The sequence below is a fragment of the Odocoileus virginianus genome, chromosome 11, assembly GCF_023699985.2.
Source record: "Odocoileus virginianus isolate 20LAN1187 ecotype Illinois chromosome 11, Ovbor_1.2, whole genome shotgun sequence".
In the NCBI taxonomy this organism is placed as follows: Eukaryota; Metazoa; Chordata; class Mammalia; order Artiodactyla; family Cervidae; genus Odocoileus; species Odocoileus virginianus.
The window spans coordinates 4,135,615-4,150,580 of record NC_069684.1 but is presented as its reverse complement, the minus strand read 5'-3'; the positions used below and the strand labels follow the sequence as shown (position 1 = coordinate 4,150,580).

At 40.6% G+C, this 14,966-nt stretch overlaps 1 protein-coding gene across 3 annotated transcripts in view; it reads right to left on the bottom strand.

Moving 5' to 3' along the window:
* The window catches only part of DENND1B (DENN domain containing 1B), a 261,115-nt gene that overhangs the window by 143,272 nt on the left and 102,877 nt on the right, over positions 1-14,966 (bottom strand). For all 3 annotated transcript variants that reach the window (XM_070473840.1, XM_070473842.1, XM_070473841.1), the window contains exons 4-5: positions 9,960-10,009; positions 7,754-7,873 (exon numbers count right to left, since the gene is read on the bottom strand). In XM_070473840.1, the coding sequence (XP_070329941.1) occupies positions 7,754-7,873; positions 9,960-10,009 (170 nt within the window). The remainder of the gene's footprint in view (positions 1-7,753; positions 7,874-9,959; positions 10,010-14,966) is intronic.

Genomic DNA, 14,966 nt, shown 5'->3' with positions numbered 1-14,966 from the left:
TCATGTAATGTCTGATTATGCGATGTGACTGTCAGTGACACATTTTAATCAGGAGTGGCCTAAAGCCATTAGACAACAGCCAGGCAGACTATGGTGACTTTACTCAGCAGGATGCGACCTCCATCTGTATTTGCTCAGTCATGACCAGCTCTTTGCAACCCCATGGTCTGTATCCTGCCAGACTCCTCTGTCCATGGGGATTCTCCAGGCAAGAATACTGAAGTGGGTTGCCATTCCCTTTTCCAGGGGATCTTCCCGACCCAGGGATCACACCCGGGTCTCCTGAATCGCAGGCAGACTCTTTACTGTCTGAGTCGCCAGGGAAGCCCATGCTGCCGAATGCTATAGAGTTCTTTAGAGTGATCATTACAAACAGTAAGTGAGGGTATGGAAGATGGCTGTCACTACCTACCAACTTCTTGCTAAATCTAACAGTATACTGAATACACCTATTATTCTGTGCCTTTTGTAAACGACACTACAATGACTATAAATGAATGGAAGTGTGTAAACTAATAAGGAAAGACACACGCAACAGAAAGTAACACAGGGGAACACACGAGCGGCTTCATAAAGGTGATAAGCGAACAAAAATAACTGATTCAGCAGGTGTGAGAAAACCAAAACCCGAGTGTCAACAGCAAGGAAAACGACCATTGGCCAAAAGACTGGCCCCCACGGAGTCCTAAAACTCTGATCTGGGAATCTCTCAGAGGAAAAAAACACCTCAAAGGCCCTATATTTTTTACAGCTGAAACCCACCACTGCACATACAATGGTTCTAATTGAGTTCCGTGCCTCTATCTTCAATACAAGTGAACAGTCCAACCACCAGATATCTGAGGAGATACAGATGTGAATACAATCACAAAAGGAACTCCAAGTAAACAAAGACAATATAGACAGGTGAGAGTTCCAAAAATTGTCATTAACATCCTTAGAAGCTGAATAAACAGCAGGATGCTATTAAACAAAACAAAATCTATGAAAGGAGAAAGAAGTGAAAAAAGCAGTTCATTAGACAACAAGAAAGAGTTCTTAGAAATTCAAAATACAAATGCTGAAAAAAATTAAAAGCAACAGAAAAGTTAGAAAGTACATCAAGAATATCTCCTAAAGACTAGAATAAAGAGGCAAATTGACCTAATCTATTCAAGGAACATGCTGGTCCTGTTTTTTTTTTTTTTCCTGCTCTCAAGATCTTAAGATAAAGCAAGATGTATTGATTTTAGCTGGCTTGCATAGCCGCTTATTAATCCTTACATTGTTATTTCACCTTACTCACATAATCTGGAACCTTGTTTAAACCTCCTTCCTTGACCACTACAAAAATAAGATATGTAATAAATATCTCATAATTAAAAGTTATTGCAAAGTGAGAGCATCTTTTTCCCTAGACCAAATTTTCTGTTTTTTCTCATCTTTACATTATTACTTTTCATTGTCTTCAACTTTCAATTTCCTTTCCAATTAGGAAATGAACTGGAACCCACTTTTTCACTGAGAAGCTTATGCACGGGCTGCCCTGGTGGCTCAGCAGTACAGAATCCACCTGGCAGGGCAGGAGCCCTGGGGTCCACCCCTGACCCAGGAAGACCCCACACGCCGCGGAGGAACGGAGCCCGCGTGCCACAGCTGCTGAGCCTGTGCTCGGGAGCCCGGGGACGGCAGCTGCGGAGCCCAAGCCCCACAGCAGCTACTGAAGCCCACGGGCCCGAGAGCCAGGCTGCACGGAGAAGCCCTCACACCACAGCGAGAGCGCGGTGCCACTCAGCACGTCGAGAGAAAAGCCTGCGCGGCAATGAAGACCCAGCGCAGCCAAATATAAGTAAATAAAATTAGTTTATTTAAAAAAAGAAGCTTATACAAAAAAATTTATCTGTAAGATATGGACCTGTTTTTGGAAATGAAACAAAATGAATTAATAATTGATTAATAGTTTACTTTAAAAAATTTAACAGTGCTAGGTATTTGAGACATTACTTTGCCAACAAAGGTCTGTCTAGTCAAGGCTATGGTTTTTCCAGTGGTTGTGTATGGATGTGAGAGTTGGACTGTGAAGAAAGCTGCATGCTGAAAAATTGATGCTTTTGAACTGTGGTGTTGGTGAAGACTCTTGAGAGTCCCTTGGACTACAAGGAGATCCAACCAGTCCATCCTAAAGATCAGTCCTGGGTGTTCATTGGAAGGACTGATGTTGAAGCTGAAACTCCAATACTTTGGCCACCTGATGAGAAGAGCTGACTCATTTGAAAAGAACCTGATGCTGGGAAAGATTGAGGGCAGGAGAAGGGATGACAGAGGAAGAGATGGTGGGATGGCATCGACAACTCGATGGATGTGAGTTCGGGTGGACTCCTGGAGTTGGTGATGGACAGAGAGGCCTGGCGTGCTGCGGTTCAATGGGTCGCAAAGAGTCGGACACGACTGAGCGACTGAACTGATGTGTATAAAAATAGTTGACATGCATTCTCTCATGTAATTCTTACAATAATGCCATGATGCGTATCTGACTAAACTAAGGTAAGACCACTGAATTCAGGGCCACAGAGCTACCGAACAGTGAGCCTGAGGTCAGCATTCCAACTGAGCAACAGATGCTCAAGGCTCTAAAGCCAAGTCTCTTGTAAAATTTATTTGTTTAACTAATGTCCAGAGCAGTGTCTTTCTTTCTGCCTCTTATATTTTATTCATATGCACAAATTTCCCACCACATAAACATTTCGATTTGATTCTTTCACTTAACACATCAGCAATTCCTTCCAACTGGAGATTTTAGTACTGCTTGTTACGTCCATCACTACAGATAAAAACTTCTGAAAAGATATGGCCTGCAACATGGCACAAGCTCTCTCCTCAGACAACACAAATCTAGCAACATCTCAGTATATTTCCATCAATAAGAAGACTGGCAGCTTGTAGCTATTGTCTAGCCAACATTCTTCTCCGTATATAATTTGTTCCTGAGAGATAATGGGACTCTTTCTACAAGAGCACTGCCTGACACAGCAGTAAGCACCATCATCATAAAGAACTGAGTTTAGTTACACACACTGCACTCTCTGTGAACACGCAATGGTTCTTAGTGAAAACTAGCCCCTTTCAAGAGTACTTTTTTTTTTTCATGAAAACATCACTTGTATCAAAGTAGACTACTCCATAGGATGTCAGGGAAGCAGGGACATTTTCTGTTGCAAGTAAACAGTAGCATCTACCGCGGAGGCTGCAGACTGGCTACAAGCAGACGTATCTAGCCCACGGTCATACTATTGTTTGGGCAACACACCGTGGCTGTTGAACTGAATAAGCAGCCAACTTCTAAAATTGGCAATTCACTTAAAAAGCTACATTTCCTCTCCTACAAATCAAAAGAACCCGCAGTGCTGGTCACACATTTCTTTTTTTTCCATTTTTCATCAAAAATCTAGAGTTGAGTAATAGTTTGTCTTTGGATGTGGTATGTGCCATTTCTTTAGATCACCCTAATTTCCTACTGTCAGCCTAACTTGCTTATCTCATTTTAGTCCCCGAGCTGTCCCAACAGGTAACTGAATTCACCACCCCTGATACAGACAACTGGACAACATGAAGTCGTGCTCACGTTACATGTGACAACAAAGTGGTCCAGAGTACACCAAGTAGTCAGTAAGTCAAATATTTTAAGAAGGTTCCACTGCACACTTTAAAAACAAAAGTGTGCTCAAAAAATACACATACACACACATATGTATGTGTAATAAACACTATAAATTATATAAGCTAGCCTTGCTCAGGTAAGAAATGTTATTCCCATGTTTCTATTTTTGTGGTTTCTTAGATAATTTTCAAATATGTTCAAAGCAATTAATTTTTAACTAATGTATAAACTCCTAATTATCATTAAGTCAAAATAGTTTTCACTAAATTTTACAGTCCCAAAGACGTTCAAAATTTCTTACCACCAAACACAAACATCCCAGAAAGTTGTTAAAAATGTATTCAACATATAATGACTAGATAAAATGTTTTACTTGAGTTTTAAAAAAACTGAAAATGTCATTCTTTAGCAAAAGATTCCTGTGACTCTCATAGTCTTGTAAACATACATAAATGTAAAACAGAGACATTAAGACCAAATCATTTTAAAACAGAAAACAGGAGGTTCTTCAAAGGTTAGTTATGAGATTATTTCCTTTTCATGAAGACATAAGGCCAGGGACAGATGTCTCAGGAAAACCAGGAGTCCACTGAACAGCAAGGAGACTTCCCCCACACTTGGCTCCCACTATCCTATTGAGCTGATAAAACTTTTACATCCAAAAGTCAAAGGTTAAATAAAGGAAAGGAAATGTTTTTTGTCAAGCAGTCAGGTAACTAGTAACAGTCTCGGTGATCAGCAGGAACCTAACTCGGAGTAATCAAATAAAACTAAGGAAACTGCCTTTCCGTAGAAAAACGTCTCATGTCTAGAGGCTGTTTTTCTGTCTGGAAAATTGACACAAAATGTGTAAAATTGAAACATTCTGCTTCTAAGGGACTTGCCTCAAGGAAGAGTGTGAAAGGCTCCAGTTTGGTATGAGTCAGGGCCGGGGGACTACAAAGGCACCAAACCCTAGTCTGTCTTCCTTATGAGGGTCCTTCATTTTGAACCCATGGCGACAATTTTATAGTTGTAAAATTATGTTAATTAAATTAGAGTAAATATTATTTCTTGCATTTCTACTATCGTACTAAAGCAATGCTAAATACAAACAGTGGCACGATTTAAATTAGTACTATTTCAGGGTATTTTTGAAATTTTGTTAAAGCAGGACAAATATGCCATAGAAAAGGCTAAAGCACACAAAATTCAAAATTTTATTAACTTTTATATTAAATTAACCTCAATTCTAATATTTTTTTCTAAAAGGTGAATGAAACATATAGAAATTAAATACACTCACTTCCAAATTTTATAATAGCATAAATCCAGTAGAAAAAGAAACTATGGTTTTGATAGCATGGAGTACAGATTTCTAGTTTAGAATTATAACATAAATTTAAATTACTTTCAAATCTTATAATAGCATCATTCAGGATGCAAAGTAACTTTAAAGCATTATGTGCAAACTTTCTAGATCAGAACTCTAAGGATAGAGTCATTTTTATTAATAATGTATATAAATCACTTAGCAAGATGTTTGATTTATAGTAAACAAACACTAAGTGATGCTGCTGTTAATTTGCTATTATTAGGACTATCATGGCCATCTCTAACTTTGCTATTCAAGAAATCCCAACAGTTAAAGAAAACTTACTACCAAGTTGTACTTAATTTTACTTTGTATTAAACATCTTAAACATGCTTAAGTGTATTCCATTTTCATCATGACTACTCTTGAAAGACCTAAAATATTTTAAACTATTAGATATCAATAAAAACTCAAGAGATACAAGTTTTCTTTTAAAATTTAGATCATTAAAACATGAACTAAGACATTAGATGGTAAAATAAATGAATAGATTTTTATGATGATATAGTTGATCACAAAAGTAAACAATTTAAAGTGTTTAACAGGATATCATAAAGACAACAGGAGAAATTACTAATTTCTATTAAAGGATCTTAAATCACTGCTACTGAAAATGACCTATAAATAATCAATTCATTATTATTTCACAACAAAATACCTAAAAATGTCATATGTTTCAATATAAATGCAATACTCTGCACAAAAGACAGCTTTAAGAACAAGATACTAAAATTTTTCATATCTGAAAGTCATAATATACTTCAGGTAAAGAAATAAGTAACTGATTTTAAAAACTATAATCAGAAAGGATGTCATCTTTGTGCTAAATCTCAACTTTTAAGAAAAGCAATGTAAGTTTTTTCAGTTTATAAAGGCTTCTATAGATATTCATTCCTTTTACCAGCTGTGAATAAACACCACAGTTTATCAGCTGCTAGCCAATAGAAAGATATATAAACAACTCTTCAATTATGTCAGGAACTGATTTTGGCGGCAGTGAGTTGTAGAACAGATTCAAATACTACAAAGAAATGACATTGACAACTTACTCTCAAATGGGTCAGCGTAACCGTGTAACAGACACACGGAGAACGCGCGCGCACACGCTGAGAGAGCAAGGCGGGGAGGGACAGAAGCAGGTTAACAACTGTGAATCCTGGGCACGTGAGACAAGAGTTCACAGTACTATTCCTGAAACCTATCTGCAAACTTGATTTTTTAATGAAAAGAGTTAAAAATTCATAGAGAAAAATCAGAAAGCCCGTCCAGCCTCAGTCTTTGTTAGGGCAAACTTGTTTTGGGCAGAGGGCGACAGGCGCAGGTGACAGAGCCCTTCCAAGCGTGGCTTTGGAACTTGCGGCATGGACACAAAGGTGAGGGAGATCTCCCACCCACTTCCCAACGGTCACTCCCAAACCCGCTGCCCCAGAACAATGGTTTCAAATTAGAAGAACCAGCCTACAGCTGAAGCATAACACGTCTCTGGATAAAACATCAACGTTTCAACACACTTGCTCCAGATTAAAGAGCCGAGCCTAAAGACAGGAAGGGGAGAATCCATGCTCTATGACTCATAAAGTGAAGTGAAGCTGCTCAGTCATGTCTGTCTCTTTGCGACCCCATGGACTGTAGCCCACCAGGCTCCTCCATCCATTGAATTTTCTAGGCAAGGGTACTGGAGTGGGTTGCCATTTCCTTCTCCAATTACTCATAAAGCAGTTAACTATTTGGTTCTGAATAAAGACTGGGAAAAACTCTCCAACTCAAACAAACATTCTGAGTAAATTTATAACTTAACCCTCAAAGAATGACAGGAATGGAGCTAAACAGCAAGAGAACAGAGTAGACATCCACATCATACCAATGTTCTTCTGCGATAATTATTCAGTTGAACCCTATTTCTTTTCCTGTGGGCATCTCTATAGAGTCTAGCTTGACCAACACACGCATCATCATCACAGGCTATGACACATCTACATTTCGGAGTCATCAGGGAAGCCAGCCTTCAGGACCTGCCCTCCTCAGCGCCAGCAGCTCAGACTCAAGTCACAGAGACAGGCTCTCAACAGCCCCCCGAGCACCGGGCGGCAACGCAGGTGATGGCGGCAGGAGGAGCAGGGCCAGTGAACAGACTCAGGACTCAGGAGACACCCGCGGTTCGTGCCAGCTGCACCGGTACCAGCGACAGAACGAGACACACGGACTTTATGCAAAATTTCACTGAAATTTACAAGGTTAGAAACATCTTCTAAACTTTTAAAGACACCACATGGCCAAATAAAGCCCTCTGAACACTTCTGCCCAGAAGCACCAGCCTGCAATCTCTGTCTTAAACCACCAATTCACCTTCGAGAATCCCAGTCGTGGGTCAAGAATAGAAAAGAGCACGTGCTAATTTAACCAGACTTTTTGCATTCTATTCAATATGTAAAACATGTATTATTTGACCTGCCATTTTAAAAATGAACCCATAAAAAAGTATTCTTTACAAGAGCCAATGCTAACACAACACTGTAAGTCAACTGTACTTCAATAATTTTTTTTAAAGGAGCCAATTCTACTGTCACTGGTAAACCTTTAAATCTAACTGATGCTGTATACTGAGAGTAAACAAAATTATTTTTCAGCTTAGCTGGATTTAGAGAAAACAAAAAATATATACAAGCACATTTTTAAGCATTCCAAGCATACAGCAAAGTGGAACAGAGAGACGCAGTTAATCCACCATGTCCCCAAGTGCATTTTTCACGACAAACACTCACCTCAGGATGCACAAGCAGATCTTGCCTCCTGCGGTGAGTCGGCAGAACCCAAACCTCTGTTTACTCTCAATGTCCGTCAGCACAAAGGCAAAGTGCTGTCCAACCTGATTCCGAGACGCCCTGAAATACAGCAACAGTACAACACTTCAAGACTCGTGCGAGAATCGTCTTAAAGAAAAGCAAGAGTCAGGCTACACGGACACAGGCATTGTTTTCACATTTCCAGTCAGCTGGTTCTCAGAGCTGGAGTGATGCTTTAAAACTAAAATGAGTGTGAAATGTGTAAACTAAATCATGAATCAACACATTACGAGTTGAGCTACTCAGCATGTGCTAATACCTGGCTGGAGAATCATAAGGTATCTTAACTGTAAGTTTTCACGTGCTTCAAGTGTTAGTTGTGTCTGACTCTGTCACCCCACAGACTGGCAGCCCACTAGGCTCATCTGTCCATGGAACTCTCCAGGCAAGAATGCTGGAGTGGGCTGCCGTTTCCTCCTCCGGGGAATCTCCCTGACCCAGGGATCGAGCCCAGGTCTCCTGCACTGCAGGCAGACTCATTACCACTATTGGTAAATGCCAGCACCACCAGTCATGGCACGCCAAGGTGAGAAGCTCCAGCCTCCCGTCCAGGGAGCCCCGGGGTTCCCACACAGCAGAGTGTGCTGTGGCCTGTCCACTGGCATCCCGGCCAACTCTCTTGAATTGCTTCTTCTATTGACCTTCTCACTCAATAAAGCCCCGTACAAATTACTATTGGCATTTCTTTATAGCATTCTCTTCTAGAGCTACCTATATCCTGGTAATAAATTTCCAAGTACAAAGTAATAATACAATTCTCATTAAAAAAAGCTTACTACAAAGAATTTTTAGTTAATGTTGACCCAAGGGTCAGACGGTCATCGTATGTGTCACGCTACCATGGAAGGTGAGGTCAAAGTCCCTACACTGAATCTTTATTATTTAAAATACACAAATACACTTCCCATCACTGGCCATAACCTTGCCATTAGACAGCAACAACTGAACATCTGCTTCCTTGATGCAAAATAAAATTTCCAGGAGGCCTAAATTTTGGCTTGGAAATGGTGAGCGAATTATGTACAATGAAAAAAGTTACTTACTCCTACTGTTCCAATACTGCAAATCATTTTCAAACGTCAAGAAATATTGCATTTCAAATGCTGAACATTTAACAAACACATTTTTATGTGCAAGATGGGTTTTGGTTTGTTTTTTTTTTTTTTTAAACAAACTTCAAAAACAGTCTCTGGTGTCTAACGCGCCCTCCAGTGCCCAGGGCTCACAATTTACTGCCATAGCTTTGCTTGCTTTATCTCATCTTTGCTATTAACTTGGAAACTGTAACGTTAGTGGACACGACTGATTCTCCAAGAAAGAGCTATGCTTATTAACATCAGTAAGTCCATCATTTGAAAGGCTTTATCTTTAATGCTGTACAATTTTAGATTTTTACCCATCTTGACTTTTAGCAAAATATTTTCCTAAAATAAATTTTCTTTCAGAAGCTGCCTTACAGCATACTCTTAAAAAAAAAAAGAAACTGATATTAGGGTGTGAAAAATCACATGAAAAACAATAAATGATCTGTTTTATGCTTCAAGAGCTATATATGCTGCAACATTCCTGCCACAACCCAGGTAATACGCTATTCATTCAGCATTTGTTCAGTAAAATACAAACATAATGAGATTTTCAAAACTGCTAGGTAAGAGGGTGTCTGCGCAGCCTTTGGTAATACTGCACTATTTCTATAAAGCTATTTGTGGGAGACAACCAGCCATGAGTTCTACAATATCACACAGATGGTCTTTTCAATCAGGGTGAAGTGACATAGAAACCAGGACGTATACATCTAATTTTAAAAGACACAATTCTAAGGCTCTGATAAAGGACATACGAATGTTCTTTTTCCTCCGAGTGCTTACAATATGTACCTGAAGAACAAAAGGAAGAGATGGAACCTTGAGGCTAATCCCAATGGCCACAGTGGAGAACAACAGAAGATGCAATGGTTTAGAAGCCTTCTCCCTTTCAAATGTTATTTAATTTTGAACCTCCTGTCTTTTTCGTTAGAGGCAACGAGGAAAAGTACATTTCATTTCACAGAGAAGACACAAGTAATACTTCTACAGCGCTCACTAAGGCGGGCTCCGGTCATTTTAAACGATGCCTTATACTGTACCTTTCAACGTCAAAGGGGAAGCAGAACTTTGGCACAGTCTGCAGTACTTCCTGTGAATGCAAATTAAAAAAAAAAGGCTTTAGAATGTTTTTAAAGATGCAGTTGAAACTTCTTTTGAGATATTTTTAGGGAAAAAAAGTTTGTTTTTTTTTTTTTAAAGAAAAATAGCAGAGGTTCCTAGATTAAAATAATTGATTATTAAAAAGGAATTAAGTGTGTGCTTCGGCAGATTGCGCTGACAATGCCTGGGAAGCCCCGGGAGGGAGCGGCCTGGCCTGAGGGTATTAACACCCCTCACGTCCCCGCTGGGACTCCCTTCAACAAGGCCATATGGATTTTACGAGAAGCAGCGCACCATATGGGTAAGCTGCGTCTGCTGCTACTGGTACCACAGGCTAGCCACGGGGACTTCTGACAGATCCTGGCTCAAAACATAAATGTTGTTTCAATTAAAATGCAGGCAGAGAAAAGGGAATGAGGTTGGCAGCAGAATGAATTACTGAGAGGTGTAACAACTCGACGTGCGCCATAGTAAAATCGTTCCGGGGAAAAAAGGATTTTCTATAGCTAGAGAAACACACTTATATGTTGAACTCTTGGTATATTCAACAGCAGTAACACTAAAATCTCACACTCTTAAAGAAATGTGCATGCAAAAACAAGCTGTTAAGGGTAAAAGAACATAGCTTCCATTTTGTGTACTTTAAGAATTTCCTAGTACGAAAAACAATGTTTTAAGCATATATTCTAAGCATAGAAAATAATCTTACTGACTTTGAAATCTGAAGTGATTTTATAGTTACTATAAAACAATTTTAAAACATTTTAGAAATCATATACAAATATAACAAAATGCACATAATTGTCACATATTTGGTAAAAGATAGAAAAAGATCTGTATTGTTATATAGGAAAACACAACTTAGAGTTAACTCCTATCATAAAGTTAAACTTCAGAACTGACGATCCTACCACACAAGTTTAAAGCCAGGTGATCTTACAAGACAAAGCAGAGATTTATGACAAAGTTTCATATTAAAAAGAAAAAAGAGCCAATATCTTAATAGAGTAGTCGCTTCTCCAAAAAAAAATTACGTTGCCTATCACCTCTTTACCAATAAAATTTGCACTCAGAGAAATCATCAATATATGAATATTAAACTCTATATAGGCAAAAACACAGTACTGAGTGCTTTAAAGCAGAATTTCTCACATTCTTTTAATATGCAGACTGATATCAAGTATCAGTTAGAAATAAATCACTGTAATAGTCCATTTGCTGTATGATGCAGGGAGCTCAACCCCGGCTCTGTGACAACCTAGAGTGGTGGGAGGCGGGAGGCAGGCTCAGGACGGAGGAGACGTATGTATACCTAAGGCTGATTCATGCTGATGTAGGGCAGAAACCAACACAGTCCTGTAAAGCAGTTATTCTTCAATTAAAAATAAGTGGCAATGTTAAAAAAAAAAAGCATTGCAATTATTTCAACGCCAAAACCTAAGAAGATTCAAGAGCATTATGAACATGTACATTTTGAAAGTATGAGCACAAACACCATATTTAGGAAAAAACTGTTTCACTACTAACAATGTTTTATTAAATGGAATTGAAAGAGCTGCTAAACTCGAAATGATTCAAGTTACTTAAACTGCAAGCGGGTCAGTACAAAACAGGACAGTTCATCTGAGCACTGATGGACTTTACCTTGTGCTGCAAAAAGTGAAGCCTTCTCGTATTTATAACACCCCCCCAACCCCGACCGCTGCCACAAAGCTGTTCATATCATTTCTGTAACAATAAAGATATATATTCGAAATCCATTGTTGCCTTCCAAATATACCCGAATCAATAATATACTGCACATCGATTTTAAGACTCCAATGAAGAATGTTTCCCAGTTAGCTGCTCAATAGTTCACACCCTCCCCCTGCCCCCCTCCCACAAGCCACACACACACACACACACACACACGCACACACGCACGCACACGCTTCTGCAAAGCAGCCTCAGCTCGCTCCCCAACTGGCAGGAGCAATCCTCAGGGGACAAGTCTTTAAACCTCCGCACTCTTTAAAATTCAACCAGCCAGCAGGTCTATAGACTAGTGCATAAACAGTATAGACAAAAAAATCCCCTCTCAGCTCATGTCAGTGACAAAGCAGCCCAGCAGTTGACTGCTCCTCCCCTGACAGTAGGAGCCGGGCTTACACAGATCAATGGCCGCCGGTCCCACCTAGCTCCCGGGGCTCGGCTCTCCCCCTTAATCACAGGTGCCGTGCAGACCGAGGTTGGAAGGGAAAAGAGGGGGAGGGGGAGCGGGAAGGGGGAATGAAATACATGCAAACAGCATTTTGAACCCTTTTAACAACGGTGTGAAGTGAAAACTGTACTTCTATATTGATTTAGAAGTGCTCATAAACTCTATTATTTCCTCCACACAGTGTTCTTAACATGACACATACATACACACACACACCCACACACACATACACAGGCGTGCGCACGTCACACACACCTCCCCCCCCTACATTTCTGGACTGGTATCCACAGATTGTGTGAAAGGTAATACTCTTCAAAAGTTACCTTTTCTCCATCCATACAGGCTTTGGTTTTTATGAAATACCTAATTTCCTTAAGCAAGAAAAATTATCTGGGTTCTCAAAATCCTCTTAATTCTCTAAAATATTTTTCTACAAAAAGAACACATTGACTAACATGTCAAATGTTAAAAACAGAAGGAACAAAAAGAATGACACAGAATATGAAATTATGAACAGCAAAAAAAAAGGGGGGGGCAATTATATATGTGTGCTCATGTGCTCAGTTGTGTCTGACTCTGCGACCCCACGGACTGTAGCCGGTCAGGCTCCTCCGTCCATGGAATTTTCCAGGCAAGAATACTGGAGTGGGTTGCCATTTCCTTCTCCAGGGGATCTTCCCAACCCAGGGATCGAACCTGTGACACTTTCATCTCCTGCACTGGCAGATTCTTTACCACCACGCCACCTGGGAAGCCCTACATATATATGCAGATACCCTAAAAACAACACATCTACTATACAAATAAACCGACTGGAAAATAAATGACTGAAAATGTTTACATTGTGCTATGCGCATAAGCATTATGATCAAATTGAGAGGAGAGGGTGAACAGCTTGTTGGAAGAGTGGCTTCTTGACTCTTGATCCATGTAGTTACCATTGAACAATATAAATTCATCAAATAAAAGCAGAAACGAGCCTTTAAGAATCTGCTTTTAAAGAAGAGCTGAAAGAAGTAAAGGGTACCTCCTGACTAGAGCTCAGTAACTACAAAGGTCCCAGAACTTCCCTGACAAACTCTGAGAGGCGAAGAGATGCATCTCTGTCAGGACCCGTAACCACTCTCCCTCTTCTCGCTGCTCCTGCCCCAGCTCTCCACCGAGATGCTAAGCTTCTGAGCTGCCTGCAGCCCTCTCTTCCACACTCACAAATTACATCCGCCCCAGCACCATCTATACCCACGGATTCAACGGCAACCCCCAAATTCCTCGGCCTTGTTAGTTTAGGTATTTCTGTGAACTCGAGCACTACACGTCTCACTACTTCCTAGTACCTATTTCTGAGTGTTCTGCTGCCTCAAATTCAGAAAGAATAAACTGAAGTCCTTCTTCTAGCTGTATACTCCTTATCACCCAGAAAGGTAGCACCATCCACCCCAGGTACCCACACAAGCCCATGGTGGCTGTCCAGACCTCTCCCTTTCCCTAAGCCCCCCCACCCCACACACACATAATCAACCATGAATCAAGTTCTGCTAATTCAGTTTTATAACTTCCTTGCTCCAGAGGTTCCCAATGGAAAGGCAGAAAGAATTAGAAGAAAGATAAGAACGTGGAAGAATCACTTAGGAGCATTTCTCAAAACACACCTGACTGCCTCCAGTAAGGGTCCTGATGCTTTAGCTTAGCGTGAGTGGCCCGTGTAACCGGGGGATGAGACGAATGGGACCAGACCAGGGCGCTCGCTGCACCCCCGCAGTCCTTACCCTCTCGCTGCAAGTGACGAGGCGGACTTGTTCGGAGACCGGTTCAGCATCTTCCTCAAGGACTCAGGAGTCTTCCGGCCTTCTGCTCTGCGGTCCTGAGTCTGTGGCTTTGTCCTCGTCACCTCTACTTGTGGTCACAAGCTGAGCTGCCAGAGTTCAGCTGACCACATGCAGACACCGCAGTGTCCAGTAAAAGATTGCTGGGAGGCACTTTCTACCAGCGAGAAGACCCTTCCCAGAAGGCCCACCGGCTGACTTTCACATCCCACTCCACCAGCCTCTTCTAGACTAACCTCAGGCAGGGCAACAGTCATCCACACTCAGTCCAGCCTCAGACTGGTTAGAGGAAAACTCAGAATTCACACCCATTCATTTTCCACTAACCACTGAATGTGTAGTTAATTATAAAGAAGCTTGAAGTATCATGTTTTCTTCCTTTAAACTCCTCCCCCCAAATTTTAATTAGATAAGAATTAAAGTTATACCAGAGTTCTTGGGGAAAATACAACACAATATTATGTAAAGTCAGTTTTCAAATATGCATGTTTTCTTCATTTGAACAACACTTTCAGAATCATTTTGTAACAAGGGGGCTCTACTTGTCGATTTTAATCTAATTTTTCACAAAGGCCACAGATTTCTCAAAAGATGCTTATGTAACTTTGCATATTATCTCCCAAAATAAATGAGAAGTGATTTGGGATATCATGTATTGGCTCAGTCTATCTGTGCTTCACATGGGGGAAGAATAAACTTTTTTTTTCCTTAAAAGAAATGTTCACTGAGCTACTCGGTGACAGGCAGGCTGCACAGTGCAGAACTGGGATTCCCAGACCACACCTGATCTGCTCCGGGCACCCCAGCACCCGCAGGGGAGCTGCAAGATGCTCTCAGTTTTCAAGGAAACACAGCTACACTAACAGGGGGGTTGGACTAGGAGGCATTTCATTAGAAGGCAGACCTGCAATAATACAGTAAAT